General features: G+C 47.7%; 1 protein-coding gene across 3 annotated transcripts; it reads left to right on the top strand.

Annotated features, from left to right (window-relative positions):
* Nucleotides 1-1,481: 1,481 nt before the first annotated feature.
* On the top strand, nucleotides 1,482-24,434 carry LOC141253019 (adenine phosphoribosyltransferase-like). Of its 3 annotated transcripts, XM_073670773.1 has the most exons (7): nucleotides 1,482-1,510; nucleotides 1,663-1,766; nucleotides 13,382-13,527; nucleotides 15,775-15,868; nucleotides 16,240-16,386; nucleotides 23,383-23,478; nucleotides 23,881-24,434. In XM_073670773.1, the coding sequence occupies exons 2-7, from the start codon at nucleotides 1,760-1,762 to the stop codon at nucleotides 24,036-24,038; spliced, it is 648 nt and encodes a 215-aa protein (XP_073526874.1). In that variant the 5' UTR covers nucleotides 1,482-1,510; nucleotides 1,663-1,759; the 3' UTR covers nucleotides 24,039-24,434. The 3 variants fall into 3 exon arrangements, with proteins under 3 accessions (XP_073526874.1, XP_073526873.1, XP_073526875.1); XM_073670772.1 differs by lacking the exon at nucleotides 1,482-1,510 and having other exon boundaries at nucleotides 1,577-1,766; XM_073670774.1 differs by lacking the exons at nucleotides 1,482-1,510; nucleotides 1,663-1,766 and adding an exon at nucleotides 1,937-2,016.
* The last annotated feature ends 165 nt before the right edge of the window (nucleotides 24,435-24,599 follow it).

A 24,599-nucleotide genomic window follows, 5' to 3' on the forward strand; every position in this document is an offset into this window, starting at 1 on the left:
AGGACAGAGCACACCACCGGAGAAGAGACCGGGAGTAATGGAGAAGTATAATGTTTTTTTTTTATTTTTTACGTTTTAATTCTTTTTTCACTAATGGTATCCAGGTCTGGAGGAGAGTCTCCTCTTCTCCAGACCCGGGTACCATATGCGCATTGTTCTGCATAACATGTATGCATGCGGATGTTAAGCGGTTCAATGCAAGTCAATGGTGGCGATTTCGCCGCGATTACGCACAAGAAATGGTTGTGCCGTGGATTTTTCCGCAATGATAATCTGCAGCGGAAATTTCCGCAGCATGTGCTGCTATCATTTGGAAGCATATCAGACAACTTAACATGCGTTTTTAATTAGTTTTCGAGGTGGAAATGGCGCAGCGGAAAAGCATTAAATCCGCATTGTGGGCACACAGCCTAAAACCACTGCAATTGTACAGCATTTTCAGAATAACACAGCTAAAAAAGAAAAAACTAACAGTGCTATAGCATTAGATGAACATGGCGTTAAAGGTGTTTTCCCACAAATAAAAGTTAATTTTAATCAATAAATCTTGGAAAAAATGTGCCCCTGCTGTGTACGGTGTAATGGCTGTGTCTGACCGTACAGGAACATGGTCTGATCATACCACATCTCCTGGGCAAAAGAGTATACAGACATTACAGCAGGGGATCACAAATGATTCTTTCTTTGAAGTAAAACATTGTTTAAAAACAGGCAGCGAAATGTTTTACCACAAAGAAAGAATTATTTCACACATACAGTCCTGTCTGTATACTCTTTTGCTTCCTCCCCTGCCCAGGAGCTGTGGTATGATCAGACCATGTTCCTGCATGGTCAGACACAGCCATTACACAGTACACGGCAGGGGCAAATTTATAAGTGTTATGATCTGCAACATAAACTAAGGAAAGATAGGAAAAGCTGTCCCTACAGTAAGACTAAGCTGAATCCCTACGATGTAGCGGGCAGCCTGTTCCTTGTGAACAGACCTGCCTTCGTCCTCGGCTAGTCTGAACGGAGACCTATAGAATAAAGGGAGGGGTCCCTAAAAGAACTAAGGACTGGGACAAAAATGGGACACCTCCTAACAGAAGTTGTTGCAGAGCAAAAAGACAAACTGACAAAAAGTACTAGAGGTCCCAGAGGACCAAGCAAACTAGACAGAGATAGGCACCAAAGCACCTGGCTAGAGACAGGCAAAAAAAAAAAAAAAAACACTGCAGTCCAGCAAAGCCAGATGGGCGGAGCTGGAATATATAGGCAGGTGGTCACGTGACCGCAAAACACAACATAGCAAAATCTAACAGGAGGGGGTCTAACAATAAGATTATCTCAGCACAGGAACATTTTATTTAAACACATCCAATTGTGTAAATTATTATTATTCCAAGATTTATTGATTAAAATCAACTTTTCTATGTGGGAAAACCCCTTTAAGGCCCACCCAGGCCTGGTCGTTAAGGGTTAATGTACTTTTTGCTGATTACCGCGGCTATGTACAGCTGTATACAAGGTATTATGTTGTTTTTTCCTTCTTTTTTAAAACACAGCACACATCGCCTTCTCTCTCTTTCTCCTTTAGTCTGTCCAAAGACCACTCAGTGGGTGTTGACCATTTACCCACCCGTCACACGGATATTAACAGACTTCTGTTTCCCCTTATAGCAGTGGATGAGTTTATCTTGCACTTCAGTTACATAACTGGGCAAGGAACAAGCGTAACAACCAGGGAGCAAAGTTTGTGACTATCCAAACTTTTAAAATGCCAGGTAAGATGAAAACTGCTGTGTCTGTGCTGGAAATGTGTGCACTGCTAGGGATTTATGCCATCAGGGCAATAATCAGGGCTGAAATAAGGGGTGAGTTATAATGTGTGCACTGCAGAGCTGCACCCACCCAACTGACAAACTCCCCCATCCCCCTCCATCCAGCATTTGTGCATATGATCTCCAAGTGCAAAGTTCTGAGTCAGCAAGGAAAACCCTGCCTTCTGCTTCCTAAGATTTCCACATTCTGTAGGTAATATTCCTGGGAGTTCTCTGTAATCTATGAGCCCTAATGGGGACAGGGGCCGATGTGAGTGATTACATTTGTATACAGCGCTATGGTATATGCTGGCGCTATCTTCCATGAATGCTGCAGTTGTATAAGACCTGCCAGCAATGTAGCTTTGTGATTACTGGTAATAATGGATAAATGACTGATAAATTGCAGGAAACTTCTTATGGCCACCACAGGCTGTAACAGCAACCAGTTGTCACTTGCTGACAAAGTGTCCATAGTGGTAGATGGCGGTCTCCGTCTTCTCCATTCTGTCAGTCGGTGAAAATGTCATCTGAGTGCTGTCCGATTTTTTTTTCCATTACCTCATAGACATGCATGGGTCAAATTGTACATTCTGCGGTTTTTCTTTTTTTTCTCAAACAGACTCCGTTCGAGGAAAAACTCAAACATGTGCACGACCCCATAGAATAACATTGGTCTGAGTGTGATCCGATGTTTTGTCAGATCGCACTCAGACCAAAATGCGGTCGTCTGCACGAGCCATGATGGCAGAGGGGAGGTGGAGGCGCAGTCCTGAACCTCCCAATCCATTATTCCAACTTTTTGTAGGAGAATATAAATGTTCAGACCTAGGTGCTCTACCGCACTGCGGGGCTGCCGACCTACATTTATATTTTCTCTGGACAACTGGTCCAAAAATCGTAGATTGCCTCCAATTTTTACAGATATAAACCACTGCTCCATGTCAGACCTCAAATTAATGCCCAAGTATCACAAAAAAAATAGATTAGCTGGAGTGTATGTAATGTTAGGACCTGTGAGTTATACTGATAGGCCACAGCCCCACTATCAGTATTTGGTCAGTATTCGGTCAGTATTTTTTCTCAGGAGTGGGAGACAAAACCAGATGAGGAACAATCAGAGCAAAGGTATAATAGAAAGAGGTCACCAATTCTGCATTTATCACCCACTCCTGAGAAAAATACTGATAGTGGGGCCGTGGCCTAAAGTTGTATATAGGCGTCATCTCTGCAGCTCTGGATGTGACTGGAGTATAAGACAAGATGTAACAACAGAGTAGTAACTGCAGCTCTGGAGGTGAATGAAGTATTAAATGCACACATTGTGTTTTTGCTGTTTTTATTCAGTGCAGATGACGCGCCCCCTGGGACATATTCCTTTTTGAGGGGAATACCCGGCACCGGATCAGATGGGGGGTTGTAGTCTCCGAGCGGCTGTGACCCGGCCCCGTGCCCAGGGCGTCAAGCTCAGTGTTATGTGGCAGTCCTACAGATGTTATTAAGAGTTCTTTTGTGTCGACTACGCCACCCGTTGTGATGCGGTCACTGTGGCCGCCGCTGCAGCAGGGTCCGCTGAGGCTGATGGTGCAGGTGCAGCTTGTGATGATAACCCCCAACGGGAGGGGTATAGCCTCAGGGGGAACAGGTGCAGAGGATGGGGGTTGTGGTGGTGCAGTGCAGACGGCAGTGAAGACAGAGTCGGGTTATGCAGTTAAGGGTGTTTACTTACTGCAGATGTTGTACTGGTCACTCCAGCTCCGAGTGACCACCCGAGCCGTGCTGCGTCCACCAGGTCCTGGATCCAGCCAACCCCCAAACAAGTCCGGAGCGTGGCCCTGAGCTCTCCTTCTGTCCCGTTCTCTGGCCGTCCCCACCAGTGATCCACCTAGGTCCAGCTCCCTCGGGCCTTCTGTTGGGACACCCTTGGCCTTGGGTTCCCTGACCCTTCATGTGGTGTGCCTTCGGGGTGGATGTAGTGGGTGACCGTGGCAAACGCTGCCCACGGTCTCCGGTCTCTGGCTGGGGAATGTTTTTACCCCCACCAGCTTGGGTTCCGGTACCCTGATGCCGACTCTTCACCCGGGGTTTTAATTTGGGATCTTAGAGTCCTGTTCTTCTGTGCCTCTGGGTCTCTCTCTCTCCTCTCTCACTCTGGGTCTTTCCTTCTCCTCTGCTCCTGACTTGTTCTCTGCATCTGACCCTGTTCTTAGTTGGTGCCCACCTTATATACACCCTCTATGTGTGAGCTCAGGTGACCAGCACCCAATGAGCTCCTATCTTTACCCAGGCTGCCCCCCCTATCTGCCCCTACACTACTTGGGATGTACCACCCCCCTCCCACTCCAGCCAGGAACAGACTCGGTCGTACCTGCACATTTCTAAGTGGGAGTACCGTCGGCCTGTTCCTCGGAAATGGGATGTGTGTAGTGCATGCAGCCTACCGAGCTCAGTTCCACACTCCATCCTTACCCGGGAGTGGAATATCACACCTCTGGGTTGAGGTGCAATACCCCTGTAGCAGCCGAATCCTCAGGGTGCTACATTCCCCCCTGGTAAATCACAGCACGTCCTCGGGCTGTAAGACATAAAACATCACCAAAACATACAAATTTTTATAAACATATAAAACATATAAAACATTATATATATATAAAACTTTTCAGATAAAACATTCTCGTCGTCTCTTGTTTCTGGTTCCTCCTCCGGACACTGTGCAACGTGTGTCCGGGAAAAGTGCGACAGTCTCTTAGAAGAACTGGTTTTCCTATAAAACCGGTAGGGGGCGCTTTAGGACGCGCAACTATTTACAGGGGAAGTTGGCCGCTCTCAGTCCTCGGCCAGGTAAGGAGGGAAAGGGAATGGCTGCTCACAGTCCTCAGCCTGTGGGATTAAGGGGTAAACGGGTAAACAGTTCACTCAGCTGGTCCCAACGGGGACTATATATATGTAGCAACAGTTTCAGTTTCTTTATACCCCGATTGGGTAACTTATTTACAGCACCTGCTCTGCCGCACTCAACGGCGTCTTCCTCCTGCTCTTTGCTTATAGCTGGTGGTAACTTCAGACCCGTCCGGGTCCTCTTGCTCCTCCTCCTCGCACCGCAACTCCTCCTCCGTCAGGCGGTGTACGTGGAGGGCGTAAGGTCCTTTGGCACACTTGTGCCGGGTAAAGGTGACCTCGTCCCCGATATAAAGGTCACGACCTCTGTGCCCCTCCGGCAGATGGGACTCAACGTCTCTGCGCGTTACAAAAACGTCGCCGGGGGTGTTGTGGTCTCTGATGAAGCCCCACCCATGCTGCTGGTTGAACTTGATCACTGTCCCGATGGTGCGGGGACAATGCGCTGCACGGGGGTCTCTCCTGGCTCGGCTCTTCTGCTCCGCGCTCCTTATCTGGGCTTGTTGTTCCCGGACCCGCCTCTCTCTCCGCTCCCTCGCAAACTCCTCGAGCTGTTGGCGGCAGCACTCAGCACGCTCCGCTGCAGCTGCCCGAGTCTCTTGAGTGAACCCCATGAGATCTTCTCCGGTGGGGTCCCACTCGAACTGCGCTTCCGCTAGCGGGGGCGAGATCCTCTTTACGGGCTTTGGAGCCGGGATCAGGGGTTCATCCAGGGGTCTCTCTCTCCGGAGTCGGGGATGGTGGAACTCCGGTGGCCATATAAATGGCTGCCCATCCGGGCACGTATGCTGGGCGTACAGGTCCTCTCCCAGATGCGGCACTTTAGGTCTTATGGGCGCGGTGGTGTTAGCGCCCGGGATGCCCGGGCCTTGCGGCCAGGCCTGGGGTACCTGGAAGGTGAAGGGCACCGTTAGGACGGCGGCACCCTGGGCTACCTGGCCTTGCGGCCAGGCCGGAGGCTCCGCGGAGGTAGGGGGCGCTGTTGGTGATGCGACGCCCGGGAATTCTAGGCCCTGCGACCAGGCTGGTGGTACTTCCTGCTTGGTCACGCTCGGGGTCGAGGCGTGTGACGTCACAGGGGTCGCGGCGGCGGCTTCCGGTTGGGGCCTAGTCTGCGTCGGTGACATGGCATTTTCGGGCACAGCAGGGGGACTTTCGGGCTCTGCGACGGGGAGCTGGGGCAGGTAAGCAGTGTCCCGGCTTGGGGTGTAGACGTCCCCTTTACCTGCCTCCATGCGTTCAGCTCCCTTCTCGGCGCCGTCTCCGGCCTTTGGTCCTCCCGCGCCATCCTCAGAGGCAGTCTGTTTCCTCTTGGCTGGCGTGCTCCGGGTCTTGGTTTCAGCTTGCTGGGCCATCTCCCGGCTCCATTCCGCCAATATCTCTCGCTGTACCCGGGCCATCCTCCGTGCGAGGCCCTCCAGGGCAGTTTGTGCACACTCCCGGTCTCGGGGGAGCTGTGCAAGGACCTCCACTAGGCCTAGCGGGGTCGTGGTGTCTAGCAGGCTCCTGACCAACGGGTCGGTGCTGCTCTGCTCTTCTTCCAGCAGGCTCCTGGCCAGCGGGCCGGTGCTGCTCTGCTCTCTGGACATCTCCGGGTGAGATTCTCTGCTACTCCTCTCCAGGCTTCCTGCCTCCGGGTGTGCTCGCTCCAGACTGCTCCAGGCGGCACCCATCTTTGTTCTCTCCTTTCGTCTCCTCCCACTTCGAGGGCGGTCCCGGGGCAACTCGGTGACTGTCAGCTCCAGGGGTAGTTCTTTCACGCTGACAGACACCTCCAGCATCACAGTCTCTGTTGGTGGGGGCGGTTTCCACTTTTGGCGCCATTTTCTGTCCCGGCCCACGATGGGAGGCAGCCTCTTGCCCTCCTTTGGCACGCCCATAATGGCGTCCGCTGCTCTTCCAAGGCGGGAAATCTTCGGATTTGGCGGGAAGCGTCGCCCAGTGGCGGGAAACTCTGCAGATGGCGGGAACAAGCTGGAAATGGCGGACAATCGGCGGGACACGACCTGTGATGGGGTCCGATGGTGTGGACCCTCCGGAACCGGCGGGAGACTTCTTTCTGAGGTAAACTTGCACTTTTCTTCAGGCACGCAGTACCCGGGTGTTGCGGGCACGTAATCCTGCCGACTACGCCAAAGTTGACGCGCCCCCTGGGACATATTCCTTTTTGAGGGGAATACCCGGCACCGGATCAGATGGGGGGTTGTAGACTCCGAGCGGCTGTGACCCGGCCCCGTGCCCAGGGCGTCAAGCTCAGTGTTATGTGGCAGTCCTACAGATGTTATTAAGAGTTCTTTTGTGTCGACTACGCCACCCGTTGTGATGCGGTCACTGTGGCCGCCGCTGCAGCAGGGTCCGCTGAGGCTGATGGTGCAGGTGCAGCTTGTGATGATAACCCCCAACGGGAGGGGTATAGCCTCAGGGGGAACAGGTGCAGAGGATGGGGGTTGTGGTGGTGCAGTGCAGACGGCAGTGAAGACAGAGTCGGGTTATGCAGTTAAGGGTGTTTACTTACTGCAGATGTTGTACTGGTCACTCCAGCTCCGAGTGACCACCCGAGCCGTGCTGCGTCCACCAGGTCCTGGATCCAGCCAACCCCCAAACAAGTCCGGAGCGTGGCCCTGAGCTCTCCTTCTGTCCCGTTCTCTGGCCGTCCCCACCAGTGATCCACCTAGGTCCAGCTCCCTCGGGCCTTCTGTTGGGACACCCTTGGCCTTGGGTTCCCTGACCCTTCATGTGGTGTGCCTTCGGGGTGGATGTAGTGGGTGACCGTGGCAAACGCTGCCCACGGTCTCCGGTCTCTGGCTGGGGAATGTTTTTACCCCCACCAGCTTGGGTTCCGGTACCCTGATGCCGACTCTTCACCCGGGGTTTTAATTTGGGATCTTAGAGTCCTGTTCTTCTGTGCCTCTGGGTCTCTCTCTCTCCTCTCTCACTCTGGGTCTTTCCTTCTCCTCTGCTCCTGACTTGTTCTCTGCATCTGACCCTGTTCTTAGTTGGTGCCCACCTTATATACACCCTCTATGTGTGAGCTCAGGTGACCAGCACCCAATGAGCTCCTATCTTTACCCAGGCTGCCCCCCCTATCTGCCCCTACACTACTTGGGATGTACCACCCCCCTCCCACTCCAGCCAGGAACAGACTCGGTCGTACCTGCACATTTCTAAGTGGGAGTACCGTCGGCCTGTTCCTCGGAAATGGGATGTGTGTAGTGCATGCAGCCTACCGAGCTCAGTTCCACACTCCATCCTTACCCGGGAGTGGAATATCACACCTCTGGGTTGAGGTGCAATACCCCTGTAGCAGCCGAATCCTCAGGGTGCTACACAGATTTGTCACAAGGCCTGAAGGGTTTCCTGATGCCAGCGAAGTGAATGAGAATCCTGAAGTCTCATGCACACTTTGGTTATTTGTGACTTGCAGATTTAAATTTACAGCATGTCAATTATTTCAGTGTTTTTGCTGCAGATTTCACCCATGTTAAAAAAAAAATCTGCACCAAAAACGCAAAAAAAACACAGCAAAAATGTGTTTTTTTTGTCACTGCGTTTTTTCCTGCCAAGAGATGCAGAACTGGTGTAGAAATTTCTGCACCAAATACTTAATGTGTGCACATACCCTAAAGCTTGATGTAGCAACATAATTGTTGCTGTAGCTCTGGATATGACTGTAGTATAAGGTTAAGTACACACTGTGCGTTTTTGATGCGTTTTCATGGCGTTTTTTTTTTTTTTTTTGCGGAAACGCATCAAAAATGCTATGTAATCTGTCTGCCAGCTAATGCAATGACCATCCTGATGTGCTGTGCACATGACGCCGAATTTTCCACTCCGGGTTGTCATTGTGGTTAAATGCACAGAATGTCCATTCTATGTAGCGTAAATGCAGCGTTTCCCGCCCATTGACTTTAATTGAAGCGGTTGTTTGCTGCGTATTTGACTAGTCAATGGGTCAAATACACTGCAAAAACGCACATAGAGTGGTACACGGGTCAGCTGGGGAAGACTATTTCTCCCATCATCCGACCGCCGCTCCGGCTAATAACAGCGAGAGCAGCGCAGCTGAGGGGAGCATTAGTCTCCTCAACCGAGTCGGTGTGTGCTAGGCGAGTGTGTATATAAAAAAATAAAAAAAAAAAAAAAGCACCTATGCTCACCTGTCTGTAGTCCCCCCACTGTCCTCTTGGTGTCCTCACGAAATCCCTCGGCATCCTGATCATCCGGCGGTACACTGACGGGAGAGCGCTCGCTCCCGGCAGTGTACATTGCTGTGCTGCAGGAGTGAGGTCACACGAGTTCACAGCTGGAGATCAGCTGATGAGCTTGGGACCTCAGTTTATGGCACCTGTGCTGCCTAGGAACATTTGTGAGAATGTTCCCACATACCACTGATGCTGAGGTCACCGGGGCTGATCAGCTGATGAACCCAAGTGACCTCACTCCTGCAGCACAGCGAAATACACTAACAGGAGTGATTTTACACTCCTGTCAGTGTACAGTGCTGTCTTCTACAGCGGTGACATCAGTGATTGATGTGGCTGCTGTAGAAGTGACCCGGATCGCCGAGGGACAATCTGGGTTACATTGTGATGGCAGTTGTTTTTTTATTTTTGTTTTTTTTTTACAGAAGATCGAGGGATTCGGGGACTGGGCATGTAATAAAAAAATGATTAAAACTGTGTGTAATTTTATTTCAATAAAATATTTTATTCTGGCCATGTCAGTATTGAAAAAGCGTTGTAAACCAGTAATCTAGCCAGTAAAGGCTAAGCAAATAGCTGTGGGCTGTTATTAATAGCCAGGGAACATTTTTGACTAATGGCCCCTTTCCCGGCTACTAATATCAGCCCCAGCGATCGGCTTTCCCTCTGCTGGTTATAAAAATGACGCGGAAGGCCACCCCATTTTTAAAATTTTTTTTTAGGCTATGTGCCCACGATTCGGATGTAGCAGCGCTTTGACCATGGCATATTTTTGCTGCGTCCTAAACGCTGTATTGTATTGAACACAGGTAAATCTGCATGTGTTTACTGAACCTTGCGGATTTATCTCATTCAATACTTTCTAGTGTTCAAATTTCTGTAGCGGAGACAAGCGACTCCGCAAGAGAATTTGACATGCTACAGTCCTGAAAGACGCACCGCATGTAAGTGTCCGCGGGTGATCCACAGCCTCAGATGCACGCATAGAGGACATGGGATTTCTAGAAATCTCATCAACTATGCTGTAACATCTGGACGCTGCAGGTTTGACGTTGCATAAATACACAGCTTCAAACCTGCAGCGGCTCCTGACTGTGGGTACGTACCCAAACTCACCTGCAGCATGTCAATTTCTGTAGCGGATACGCCAGTCTCAATTTTCAAATAAAGTGTTAAATAAATACACAGACACAGATTAAACACTTTATTTGAAATACAACAGACACATTCTTTAATCATTTAAATTAACTAATATACTCACCCCAGGTATGACGGTAATCCAAGGGTTAAAGCAATGTCCCATGTTACTTTATTCAAATAACTTTATTTAGCTCCAAAAAGCATTCATTGATGTACAAAAGCACTTTAAAAACTGCATCAAAAACGCGGCAAAACACAAGTTTATTTCCTGCAGCATTTCTCCTGCTAAGAGATGCAGAAATTTCTGCTTCAAATCCTGAACGTGCGCACATAGCCTAAGACATGATCTGACACAGAATAGTGACTGCAGCTTTGGATGTGACCGGAGTAAAAAACCTGATGTAACAGCAGAATTTTTTAAAGAAGTAAGGACGAGTGTCAGGAGATTATGTGACATGTTTTCTGGCAAAAAGATGAGGAAAAAAGTGGATGCAAATGTATGACAATAGGCTTGTATCAATCCCCCATAGACTTCAATGCTATAAAATACTAATCTGATTTTCAACCGTTGCATCCTGTAAAAAAAAAAAACAATTGAAACGGTACACAAACATGTCATACTGATTCCCATTGGACACACTGTTTTCCTATTGTAATCTATTTAAATACAATCGTATCCATTTTAATACTTTTTTTTTTTACAGTGTGACGGATACGTTACGCACACCACAAATACGTGATGTGAAACAGGCCTTAGTGTGTCTGTACTGCACATATCAGCCCATGCTCAGTATAATCTTTGGTAGAGAAAAAAAAATCCCTGAAAGTGCTATATTCTGCCGGACTCTACGGATATCTGAATGGCAGAAGTCATTGCACTATTGATTTCTATTTGCTCAGTAATTGCTCAGAATCCCAATTATACCGGCACTAGAATTGCACATATTGCAACTAGTGTTGAGCGAGTATGTTCTATTAACCCTTTCGCCGAGTATGCTCGGGCCGAGCTCCGAGTATTTACAGCTGCTCGGTGATATGGTTGAATCGCTCCCCGTGTGCATGATTTGCGACTGACAGTTTTACTACATGTGAGGAATGTCTATTTCTTACACATTCCTCACATGTAATAAAGCTGTCAAACAGTTGCAAATCATGCACACGGGAGCGATTCAACCATATCACCGAGCAGCTGTAAATACTCGGAGCTCGGCCGAGAATACTCGGACAGAACATATTCGCTCAACCCTAATTGCAACAGATTTACCAATTATATTGGATCAGATCTTTTTGACAAATTTAGGCCCCAGTCTATTAAGACTGTCACTTCATATGTTAACTTTAATGAAGGGTGCGCTGAAATAAAATATGTCAAACTCATTAAGAGGCATACACCTAAAACTTGATAAAGGTGACAAAAAAAGCCAGTTAAAAAAAAAAACACTCCAAAAATCACAAAACTATGCAAAAAAACAACTAAAAACTTGCCTCCTAAATTAACATTGTAATATACAGTATATTAGACAGGATTAGTAAATCTGACTCATCCTGTCTGCTTGATATTAGAACGTGTATTATCTAAGCTCTTAAAAAGTTTGTGACCCCAGGGACACATCTTTTTAAGGCCAGGTTCACAACACGTTTTAGCTACACGCCAGTGGTTCCGTCATGGCGTCTGAAGCCCTGAAAAATGGGATACAGGTGTGTTTTCCGACGGGACCATTGACTTTAATGAAGCAGACAGAGTCACTTTGTGCTCTGACTTCATTTTTGGCAGTGTCTGCCTTTTTGAGTTGGGCACAAAAACACAGTTGACCACAATTTTGTGCTCTCCTCAACAAGGCAGACACTGCCAAAAATGAGGTCAGAACACAAAGTGAGTCTGTCTGCTTCATGAAGGCACGACTCCAGGTTTTTGCAGTGCACCTCTGGAGTCAGGACGCATACAACCGGCTTCAGAGGCGCAATGACGTGGGCGAGAAAAGCCGTGTACTTGTGTGAGATTGGCAGAGAGCTGCCGATGGTGCCAGCTCTTGCAAATCATGCAGAGAAAGACAACTAGTCAGGGGAAAGCAACACCCCATCGACTAGTCAAAGGCCTAATTAGCATAGGAAAAGCAAACTTTATAAAACTTTTTTTAAACATGTAAACATGTATTAATGTGATAATTACTACAAAGGGCTGGTTAGGCAGGGTATTTAACAACAAACAAACAAATGCTGGTGGGTTGAAGGACCTGGGGGACCTGTCAGGTTCTGCTTCTAACCTCTTTGTTTTAGGGCTCTTTCACAAGTCAGCATCTCCGTTACGAGTGGTAACAGTTTTCACAAATACCGGAGACACTGACACACACAGACCCACTCAAGTGAATGGGTCTGTGCACATCTCAGTGTGTTTTCATGGACTGTGTCCATGTGCTCCACACGGAGACAAGTCAGTTTTTTTGTGGACACACGGTCCGCAAAAGTGCCTCATGCTGAACATGCACGGATGACATCCATGCGTCATCAGTTTGACACGGACTGGCGCCTGGGAACCAGCGCTACAGTTACAGTAAAAGTTAGAGATCAGCACCAGCAGGGACTATGATGAGGGTAGTGGTAGTCTGCTCCTGCGGTGTCCCCACCTGTAAAAATAAGAATAAAATAATAAGATCAATGTACTCGCCTCTCCTAGGTGTTCCCCCCTGAAATCCGTGTAACTGCTGCTGCAGAGGAGCTGAGGAGAATGAGCAGCTCTGGAGCTGAGCCTAGGAGCGGTGTCCTGTACACACTGAGCGCAGTTCCGGAGCAGCTCATTCTCCCCGGCTCCTCTGCAGCAGCGGTCGCATGGATTACAACGAGGGACACCTAGTAGAGGTGCGTTACATGCATTTTATTATTTGATTCTTGTTTTTACAGGTGGGGACACTGCAGGAGCAGACTACCACTGTCCTCATCATGGTCCCTGCTGGTGCTGATCACAGCGCCGGCAGGGAACCATGATGAGGGCAGTGTTCAGCACCAGCGGTTGGGAACAGCGTTAACTGTAGTGCTGATTCCCAGGCGCCGTCCTTGTGATCCTGATGCAAAACACGATTGCCACACGTGTCACACACTCTGACACACAGGACACGGATATCTCCGGTACCGGAGATATGCGGACATGTGAAACCGACCTTAGACTTCACAGGAATTCTTCCGAGATCCAGTGAAGTCAATGTTATAGCTGTCGTACAATATTAGACAGATGATTTTATTTTTATGGCTGGATGGTACATATATCATAAATATTTTATCCATAACAAAGAACCGTTATATTTTAAGATCTGATCTTTTATATTTCTATTTAAAAATTTAAAGGTTGCAACTCCTCTCTTGTTCACTTGGACCTTTACAAGAGTCCAGAGAAGAAAATTCCAGGCTGGTATCTATCATTAATGGCTCCTAATGAAAAAGGGCCAAACTATGCTTGGCTGGACCCATCAAGGCTCTACTGTCACCGGGAGGTTAGTTCCAACTCTGTATATTGGTGCATCATATAGCTTATATAAGATTAATGTATATAATGCTTTACAATAGATTGATGGATAAATTTATCCACCAATCACATTGCCTTAAGCTGTCATGCACATGAGATAGTTGTCAGCTAAATGTTCCTTCGGCAGAAAACTAGGTCGACTCCCCCATGCAGAGGAGCGATCGAGTTGGCAGAGCGTTCATGTTTTTTTCATGGAGAGAGAGGAAAAAGCCGCTGCCATATGCCTCTAGCAGTGACTTATCTCCTGGAAAAAACAAAGGGATCGACCATTGAAATTCCAACAGCTCGATCCTTTACTCTCCAAGAACATCTGTTGCGGGAGAGTTGGGAAGCCCCCTTCAGATTCTCAAAATCGAAGAGCTCAGATAACTCTCATCTAAAGTATATGGGGACCTTTAGTTTCCCACTTTAACTAATGTATAATGTATAACAGAAGGCTGGGGGCCTGAGCATTGCTATAAAATGGTAGCAACTTATTACTGAGGGATCCTTCTAACAATAGAGGATTGTTGTCCATAGCACACACCCTGTTTGTAGTGTTCATTTAATATAGTGGCACTTATGTTAATGGTCCGTATCAAGGTTTTGCTGTAGTTCCTACCATTTACAATATACCATTACTAGATTCACTTACTTCTAAATGATGAAGATTTTTGTATATTTATTAATAGTCCACACAACAAATAAATTCATTTTCTGTGCTAAGAATACTATTTATTATAGTTTAGATGCATTACAAAACATTATGTATATACAATACAACCCCAAATTGTTTGACATCCGTCATCAATTTCTAAATTAGTTATTTATTTTTATTTTTTTCACGTGAAATTTCAAAAAATGTCTAACTTTCACCTTCTGATCTGTGTACTATGTCCTGTTGTGAATTAATATGGTTATAAGAGTTTTCCACATCATTGCATTTGTGGCGCCCCTGAGGGTTCAGTCGCCACAGAGGTATTGCATCTCACCCAGGGGTGCGGTATCTCACTCTCAGGTAAGGAAGGAGTACTGCTCGGGACCCTAACACCTGCATTCACTATACCACATTTCCGGGGGACTGGGCGAGATTGCTCCTACGGGAGAGCACAGTCTATGATCCCTGGCTGGAGTGGGGGGAACCACCTAGAGAGGGGGAACCATGTAGTGGATGGGGTGGAGGACATAGATCCTGGGAGCACATGACAGAGAGAATATAAAATAGAGACACCATCTTAGTTCAGTCAGACAGTCAGAGGAGAAGTGACAGGAGCAGGGGCTCTGTACGAGCTCTGCTCCAGAGGCGGGCCTCGGCTGTGAGGCCCAGGACTGAAGCAGAGAGGAGAGGGAGCAGGAAGGCTCAAGGAGGAGAAGAGAAGGGACCCTAGAGGTACGAGCCGTGCAGAAAGCCACCCGTATGCCCGCTGCTACCAGGAGGTAGAGGGGTCAGGCCAGATAAGGGGAACCGATCCCTCAACTAGCGGAGAAACAGCAAGGCTCAACTAGAAACCGGAGGCTGCAGCATTTCATGTACTGCAGGCCAAAGTCCACACCAGTCTCACTAAGAAGGTAGCCACATAGGACCCAGGGGACGGAACACACGTCGCCCGACAAGGCCCGAGGATACCGGATAGAAGTGTCACTGGGTGTGAGGTGCAGGGATAAGGCCAGAGAAAGGACACACAGAAGGGGGTCCTGCTAAATACTCCGGAGTTACCTGGGGGTCGGCTGAACCCCTCACTGAGTGAGCACAGAACGACGAGGGCCGTTACATGGGTCCCTGTAACCAGAACTGCAATAACTGTGAGTAAAGATCTTGGGACTGCATCACACGGACTCTGTGTTCATTACTGACTCCCTGCACTACAACCACCATCATCCACCCACACTGCCCTGAAGCTACACTCTTCCTGTGGGGAGTAAGAATACCCTTGCTGCAATACCACCAGCTTCAGAGGACTGTTCTGCAGCGGCGGCCCCTTTAGCCGCACTCCACAGGTGGCGTAGTCGGACATTATAAACCTATACATAAACTACCCTTGGATTGACCGCCCTGGGTCACGGACCGGGTCACCGCCACTGTGACTACAACCCCCAGCATCTACAAGCCCAGCTCCGGGTACCCCACGGCCCAGGGGGCGCGTCACATTCCTGTTTTCTTTACATTTTACATAACATTAAAAAAATTTTTTTGAAGGTGTACATTACTGATTACAAACTTCCATCTCCTATATAGGCTCTGATGGACTGCATTGAAGATCTCATGCAACCCTTTAGGAATGACCAGATAGATCTTGTTGCTGGCATTGATGCCATGGGATTCATTCTAGGTAAACATCACAAAGTATAAATTGTGAATTTCCAAAGTATGATGATGATGAATATGTGTAGTGTGACAAAGATGGCTGATGATTCTGTTTTATCTAGCCTTGCTGCTCCTTTTGTCAGAGGAATCAGTGAGCTGATAAATAAGAGCGAAGACGGAACGCAGCCCATGGAGTGGCCAGCGGTTCTCCTGACCGGAGTGTGACTGCTTCATATATTTCTATGCAGCTGTCACGCTCGGGTCGGAAGTGCCGCTAGCCAGTCCCTGCACTGCTCTGATTTATACGGCCATCTGACTGCGCCCTAAGCATAGGCCATCAATATAAAAGTTCCAGACAACCCCTATAAGTGTCTCTAAACTTTTCTTCCCTAACAGGAGCTGCTATAGCTTCACATTTAGGAAAAGGATTTTTAGCCATTAGGAAAGTTGGCCACCTATGTGTTAAGACACGTAGCCAGTCATATGTGGACTACTCTGGAAAAGAAAAAAACATGGAGGTTCGGACTGATGCCATTAAATCAGGTATGAGATCATAATATGTTTTAAGCCAGCAGAATACATAGCTTGCAGGCATGGCTGAGACATCTGCATAAGCTGAGATAATAAGGTCAATATACAAAGATTTTCTAACATGATATCACCCCACGAAAAAAAACTACACTTCCCAATAATTAAATTGCAACACCAAGAAGGAAAAGTTATGTAGGTTAAAAAATCACAGTAGAGACAGACATGGTAGTGATATGCAAATGATGAAAAAATGGAAGAAGAAACATCTAGATTCAGGGCCGGCTCCAGGTTTTTGTGGGCCCTGGGCGAAAGAGTCTCAGTGGGCCCCTTTAACACATACCACGATTCATGATGCACAGATACAGCGGAGAAATATATATACACTGCTCAAAAAAATAAAGGGAACACTTAAACAACAGAATATATCTCCAAGTAACTCAAACTTCTGTGAAATCAAACTGTCCACTTAGGAAGCAACACTGATTGACAATCAATTTCACATGCTGTTGTGCAAATGGAATAGACAATAGATGGAAATTATTGCCAATTATCAAGACACCCTCAATAAAGGAGTGGTTTTGCAGGTGGGGACCACAGACCATATCTCAGTACCAATGCTTTCTGACTGATGTTTTGGTCACTTTTGAATGTTGATTGTGCTTTCATACTCATGGTAGCATGAGACGGACTCTACAACCCACAGAAGTTGCTCAGGTAGTGCAGCTCATCCAGGATGGAACATCAATGCGAGCTGTGGCAAGAAGGTTTGCTGTGTCTGTCAGCATAGTGTTCAGAGGCTGGAGGCGCTACCAGGAGACAGGCCAGTACACCAGGAGACGTGGAGGGGGCCGTAGTAGGGCAACAACCCAGCAGCAGGACTGCTACGTTCGCCTTTGTACAAAGAGGGACAGGAGGAGCACTGCCAGAGCCCTGCAAAATGACCTCCAGCAGGGCACAAATGTGCATGTGTCTGCACAAACTGTTAGAAACCGACTCCATGAGGGTGGTATGAGGGCCCGACGTCCACAGATGGGGGTTGTGCTCACAGCTCAACACCGTGCAGGACGCTTGGCATTTGCCACAGAACACCAGGATTGGCAAAGTCTCCACTTGCGCCCTGTGTTCTTCACAGATGAAAGCAAGTTCACACTGAGCACATGTGACAGACGTGACAGAGTCTGGAGACGGCGTGGAGAGCGATCTGCTGCCTGCAACATCCTTCAGCATGACCAGTTTGGCAGTGGGTCAGTAATGGTGTGGGGTGGCATTCTTTGGAGGGCCGCACAGCGCTCCATGTGCTCGCCAGAGGTAGCCTGACTGCCATTAGGTACAGAGATGAGATCCTCAGACCCCTTGTGAGACCATATGCTGGTGCGGTTGGCCCTGGGTTCCTCCTAATGCAGGACCATGCCAGACCTCATGTGGCTGGAGTGTGTCAGCAGTTCCTGCGAGATGAAGGCATTAAAGCTATGGACTGGCCCGCCCGTTCCCCAGACCTGAATCCGATTGAGCACATCTGGGACATCATGTCTCGCTCCATCCACCAACGTCAAGTTGCACCACAGACTGTCCAGGAGTTGGTGGATGCTTTAGTCCAGGTCTGGAAGGAGATCCCACAGGAGACCATCCGCAACCTCATCAGGAGCATGCCCAGGCATTGTAGGGAGGTCATACAGGCACGTGGAGGCCACACACAATACTGAGCCTCATTTTAACTTGTTTTAAGGACATTACATCAAAGTTGGATCAGCCTGTAGGGTGTTTTTCCACTTTAATTTTGAGGGTGACTCCAAATCCAGGCCTCCATTGGTTAATGCATTTGATTTCCATTGATGATTTTTGTGTGATTTTGTTGTCAGCACATTCAACTTTGTACAGAACAAAGTATTCAATGAGAATATTTCATTCATTCAGATCTAGGATGTGTTATTTGAGTGTTCCCTTTATTTTTTTGAGCAGTGTATATATAGTACAAGGCCAAAGATTTAGCTTCTTACATTACATGAGTGATATCTATTGTAAATTCTACAATAGCTCAGAAACAGGCGAATCGCTCCACACAGTATACTGGCCCCCATAAAATGCTCCATACAGGATACTGGCCTCCATATAATGCTCCATACAGAATACTGGCCCCCATATAATGCTCCATGCAGGCTGTCCCCCCCCCCCCCCCATATAATGCCCCATGCAGGCTGTCCCCCCCCCCCACCCCCACCCCCTTATAATGCCCCATGCAGGATGTCACACACCCACCCCACCCCATCATATAATGCCCCATGCCTCCATACAATAAAAAAATCAAATACTCACCTCACTTCTCACCTGCTGCCGCTGCTCCAGACTCATCACGCGCGCCGGTGTCTTCCCGCTCTGCACTGTCACGGCTCAGGAGAGAGCGCGGTGGAAAGACCGCGCCCTCTAACCTGAGACGTCATTGTGCAGCAGCCGCGGAAGAGACAGGACCTGCTGTGGAGGCACGGGGAGAGGTAAGTATTGCGCCGGCTGCTGGGGCCCTGAGCAAGGGGGGGGGCAGGAGCTTAAACCGCTCTCCTCCGCTCACGGGTCCCATAGTGTGGCGGGGTGCCCGACAGCGAGTGGGCCCCCCGCCTGCTCAGGCCCCTGGCACTTGCCCGGGTGCTGACGCCGGCCCTGTATAGATTTATTCAGCATTGAATACGAGCGCCACTTTCAGCCATCCATGAGATTAGTAATGGGTGTCTGAGGAATGTTCTGCCACGCTGAATGCTCTGGGCAAATTGTCCAGATCCGCTGCTGGCAGCTTCCTTTGCAGTTGCCAACCAATGACGACACAGATGTGCATGATGGGAGACAAGTCTGGAGAAGCTGCAGCCATGGTAGCACATTTAGACTCAGTAGCACGAGCAACATGCAGCCTCGTGTCTCGTTGTAAAACTGCGCACAGAAGAGAGTTAGCTAGAAAACCATGTTAAGGAATTTACACCCAAACTGTTTGCCTGGACAGCATGTCACGGGTGTGTCAGAAGTGACAGACAGTTGCCCTGCAGTGGGTTGCAGGAGATCTCTACGTTTGGCATTGCAGACACCTTCTTAGAGGCTGTCTCAAGGACCCAGCGGCTACCTTCCTGCGGCTAATTAACATCCTGGCCTGGGTGTATAAATACCTGCTGTGTTTCAGAAGGAGGTGTCGGCGATATTCATTACTACTAGTGAAGGCTTTAGCAAGAGCAGTACTTCTTCCTCTCTGGAGCTTGAGGACGTGTGTGCATTTTCTGGGGTCGTCAAAAATCTAAGCAATTTCCCCGTTAGTCCTCTCTTGTTGTCTTTAGTGTTCAGTGGGGATCGACTAGTGTTCATCTTCTCCCTTCCCTAGCCTTAGCCAAACGCCAGGGAAAGGCAGGACAAGGTATGCGTGCGGCGATTTCTGAAGAGCCAATATAGGGTCGTTAGGGGAGACACGGTGACACTAGACCAGCCTAGGAGGTCTCCACTCCCCCCTTTCCCTAGAATCTGGGCTCCCTTTCCCTCGTCCCTTTGTGTTGCACTAAATCTTTCCCACACCTTGCGTGACACGGCACCACAAGTCCCAGAATTTTAAACAGAAATGCTGCATTGCTACCCTGCGTTGCCCACAACGAAGATGCGGTGCAACCCGATGACAGAAGCAGAGGGAGAGCGTACAGACATTGACGTTACATCACCATAAAACCATTACAATTTTTTTTGTAAAATTTTACCCTAATATTCAGTTACAGAGAAATGTACTGGTATGTAGACACAGACAGAAGAGGGCCCCTGTGCAAGAACAGTATAGTTGTGCTTTGCAGTCCAATCATAATGCACCCTTCTATGTGTCTGTGATATGAGCTGCTTTGTAGCTGAAACTGGGCCCCCTTACCTCTTTGGCCCCTGTGCTACTGCACAGGTTGCACCAATGGTATGTCCAGCCCTGTAAAGAGATACAATGATCAGCATAAATGAGTACACTCCATTTGAAAAGTAAGATTTTAGTCAATATCTCACAGAAAACAAGAACAATTTTGACAAGACTGAGTCTCATAGAACATTTCATTTTCTTAACCCACAACATGAAAGTAAGGTTAATAATCTAACTTGCATTACTATAGCCTGGATGCTGGATGGAGAGTGATGATCAACTTGTCTCTTCAGAATTCCCCATAGGTGTTTGACTGGGTTCAGATCAGGAGCCACTGAATCACTTTCACACTGTTCTTCGAAAATGCAACAGTGACCTTGGATGTGTGTTTTGGATCATTGTCAGGTTGGAAAAGTGCACGTCTACCAAGGGCACAAGATGATGGTAGCATCTTATTTTTCAATATAGAGCAGTACATCTGTGAATTCACGATAAAACATCAATGAAATATATCTTCCTGACACCAGCAGCACTCATGCACTCCCACATAAGGACACAGCCACCACTATGTCTCACTGTAGGCACCATGCATTTTTCTTTGCACTTTTCACCTTTTTAATACCCTACAGTTTTCAAACCATCAGTTCCAAGAACATTTATCTTGGTCTCATCACTCCAGAGTCCCAGTAGTTTTCATATTTTTCAGCATGGACCATGGTAAATTGTAGGTGAGCTTTTTTGTGCATGGGATTTTAGGAGAGGTTTTCTTTGTGGATGACACCCATGCATGCCAATCCTCTGCAGTGTAGGCCATATTGTGTTATGGGAAACATTCACCCCTGTTTGGCTTTCTACTTCTTTAGATAACTGCAGTGAACTTACTGGTCGATTTTCTTCAACCCTTCTCATCAGAGGACACTTCTGTTTAGGTTTTGACTTCCATGGTCAGCCTGAGCGTCTGGGAGACGATTGCTGTTCCATATTTATTATATTTTTGTATCACTTTTGTTACAGTATTCTGAATGATAAGTAAAGCTTTGCTGATCTTCTTCCCGGCTTCACCTTTCTTGGGTACAGAAATTATTTTCTGTCTCAGATCTTATGACATTTCTCTTCCATGTGGTGCCACTGATGACAGCATGAAATAGGAAGGGGTGTTCCTTAATTAACGCCCTTTTGTAGTCATCTGCTGGACACCTGTTTACTGTATAATTAGACTTACCTGTGATTGCATTTCTTGCTATTTAGAATTTTGTAGTTTCCACTTTAGCTTTGCTTCCAAGACTTTCATTGGGGTGTACTCATTTTTTGCAACATGGTCTTGAATTATTTTTTTTAGGAATATTAGTTTTTTGGGTGTGCAAAATAACAAATCTTGTTTGCAATCAATGGCCCTCATTTGCCGGAGTACTTTGTAGTATGGTATCTCACAAAAAATGTTAATTCTGTCAAATATGTTGGGGTGTACTCATTTTTGCTGAGCACTGTACATCTATGTATACCAGTACAATATGCCTGTAATAAAAACCATTTTACAGAGAAAATCCTCCTATACTTTGCAGTGAAACCTGTGGTTAAACTGTTAAAGCTGCAGCCTGCCATGTCATAGCTTCTGAGTTTGAATCCTAGGGAAGACCACACTTCAAGAAACGCAAATAGATATAAAGGCATCTAATGAGCACAGACACATGCTGTGTCTCCATCCTCTGTTCTTAGTCACAGGAGAAAACTGAAAGAATACATAGTGTGACTACCCCCAAGCCCTCCACCACAGGTCCCTGTACAGGGGGACGGTCACATGCAGTTCATCTGCTCTTGGACTCAGTATAACCTTCGGTGGAAGTTGGCAGCAAGTATTTTATTTTCTAGCAATGCCACCATAGGAAAAGTGTTGCATTACAAGTAACACATTGACATAAATGAGTTGTATCTAGAGATGAACAAGCTCTTAGTGGCTGCTCCTCTCTACATTGTAGCTGCCTAATGGAGGATCTGAATAACAGACTTCCTGCTTTTAACACAGAATTCGCTGCTAGGGTACTTAAAAATTGTTTTTAACATCAACATTTTAGGCATCATGTATGTACATCTAATATATATAATTGTCTTATCCCATCTGTCTGTCTGTCTGTCAGTCCAGGAAATCCCACGTCGCTGATTGGTCCGGCCGCAGCCAATCAGCGACGCGGGATTTCAGAACAAGATAGCGGCCGTTAGCGGCTCACCCTCACACGCACACCCTCACACGCTCACCCTCACACGCTCACCCTCACACGCTCACCCTCACACGCTCACCCTCACACGCTCACCCTCACACGCTCACCCTCACACGCTCACCCTCACCCTCACATGCTCACCCGCTCACCCGCACACCTCCACACGCTCACCCTCTCACGCTCACCCTCTCACGCTCACCCTCTCACGCTCACCCTCTCACGCTCACCCTCTCACGCTCACCCTCTCACGCTCACATGCTCACACGCTCACACGCACACCTCCACACGCTTACCCTCACACCTGCACACGCTCACCCTCACATGGTCACCCTCACCCACTCGCCCTTACACCCTCACCCGCTCATCGTTACCCGCTCACCCTCACCCGCTCTCACCCTCACCCGCTCTCACCCTCACATGCTGACGCCCCCCCTCAGACGCTCCCCCCCCCCCCCTCAGACGCTCCCCCCCCCCCCTCAGACGCTCCCCCCCCCCCCTCAGACGCTCCCCCCCCCCCCCCTCAGGCGCGCTCACCCTCAGGCGCGCTCACCCTCAGACGCGCTCACCCTCAGACGCGCTCACCCTCAGACGCGCTCACCTCCACACGCACACGTGAATGATAAAGCCAACCTATGATCTGCCATAGTCAGAGTCTGGCTCCAGAGGTGACATGTTTCCTGGCAGTGACATTATCATTGCAGCAGGAAGAAGATTGGTGAGGGACAAGGCAGAACAAGAATGGGAGAGAATCCTGAAGATGAGTATTTCAGGTTTAATTTTTTTTTTAAAACAAATCTGTACATAAACTTTCCTCTCCAGACAACCCTTTAATATAAAGGATATGTAGATAAATACAAATTTGAATGGCTCATAACCTGTGATTCAGTGGAGTTTAGAAAGCAGATTTCTCATGTCCAGGACTTGTGTTTCTAGGTGTGCGCATCTTATTAGTGGACCAGTGGATTGAGACTGGAGGAACTATGAGAGCTGCTATTAAACTAGTGGAAGATCAAGGTGGGATTGTTGCAGGTAAGAGCCAAAATATTTAAAGAAATAAAAAGTTTCAGATTTTTTATTTTTCTCAGAACGAGAAGCCTGTGCTCAGATGCATAACTCCACCACATTTTAATTTTCTTTTTATATATTGTATGCTACAGAAGTCTCTAATAGCAGAATAGTAAGGCCTGTTTCACACGTACGTGTAATACACCGTTCCTTGACCCGAACTCGATAGCCTCATATATTGCTATGACGGTGTCAAGTTTGGGTCAGCAAGTCCACAGCCAGTCGGTGCATCGCTGTCTGTACTCGAACTGCGAAACACTGATGCGTGAAACCGGTCTGTCTACTAGGTGATGGTGTGAGGAATGGATGGAAGAGGCGCTGTGCCATACACAAGTCATTGACTTAATCATTGTCTTTTTCCTATAGGAGTTGCTACCATCTGTATTGAGGACAGTGATGGAGGCAAATGGGTGAGAGAACACTACAAATGTTCGGACTGTGTCCCTGATGACTTAAGGAACCAGTTTAATGGACACTTCTTGGAGAGCTTTCATGCCTTCAATGACAAGCAGATCAATTTGTGACGGGTTCCCTGGTGTCATGGTGTCTGCACTCATCTGAATGAACTACATGAATCTACTCAATCTGTATTCCAATACCATGTTATTTGTCATAGGTCTGACCAGAAGTAGTTACAATACCTCAGCACTATCATATGTAAACTACCAGGTGCCCGCTTCTCCAATTGGGAGGACAGATGCGGTCCAGAAATTATTATCCATGTCACAATATGTCCTGGTGTTTTCATTCCTAGCTACCTCTCTCAACTACACCTAGGGTAAAGAAATGAAAGTTGGCAGTAGTGATCCTTTACTTTATGTTAAAGAACTGTGAATTATGTGTACATCCTTGTCAATTGGGAAAATTGGAAATTAATTTTACCTGCCTAATACTGAAATAAAGCAACAAACACCTGTCAACTAGGTTCAGTCTATGTTAATTCTCAAATTGTAACAAGCCTAAGGAGAACATCTGCAAGGAGTTTGTATGTTCTCCCTGGGTTTCCTCCTGGTACTCTGGTTTTCTCCCACACTGATAGGAAATCTATATTGTGAGCCCCAATGGAGACAGTAATGATGATGTCT

Source organism: Phyllobates terribilis, unplaced genomic scaffold (assembly GCF_046119375.1).
Source record: "Phyllobates terribilis strain yellow unplaced genomic scaffold, ASM4611937v1 Scaffold_2__4_contigs__length_985480577, whole genome shotgun sequence".
Classification (NCBI taxonomy): Eukaryota; Metazoa; Chordata; class Amphibia; order Anura; family Dendrobatidae; genus Phyllobates; species Phyllobates terribilis.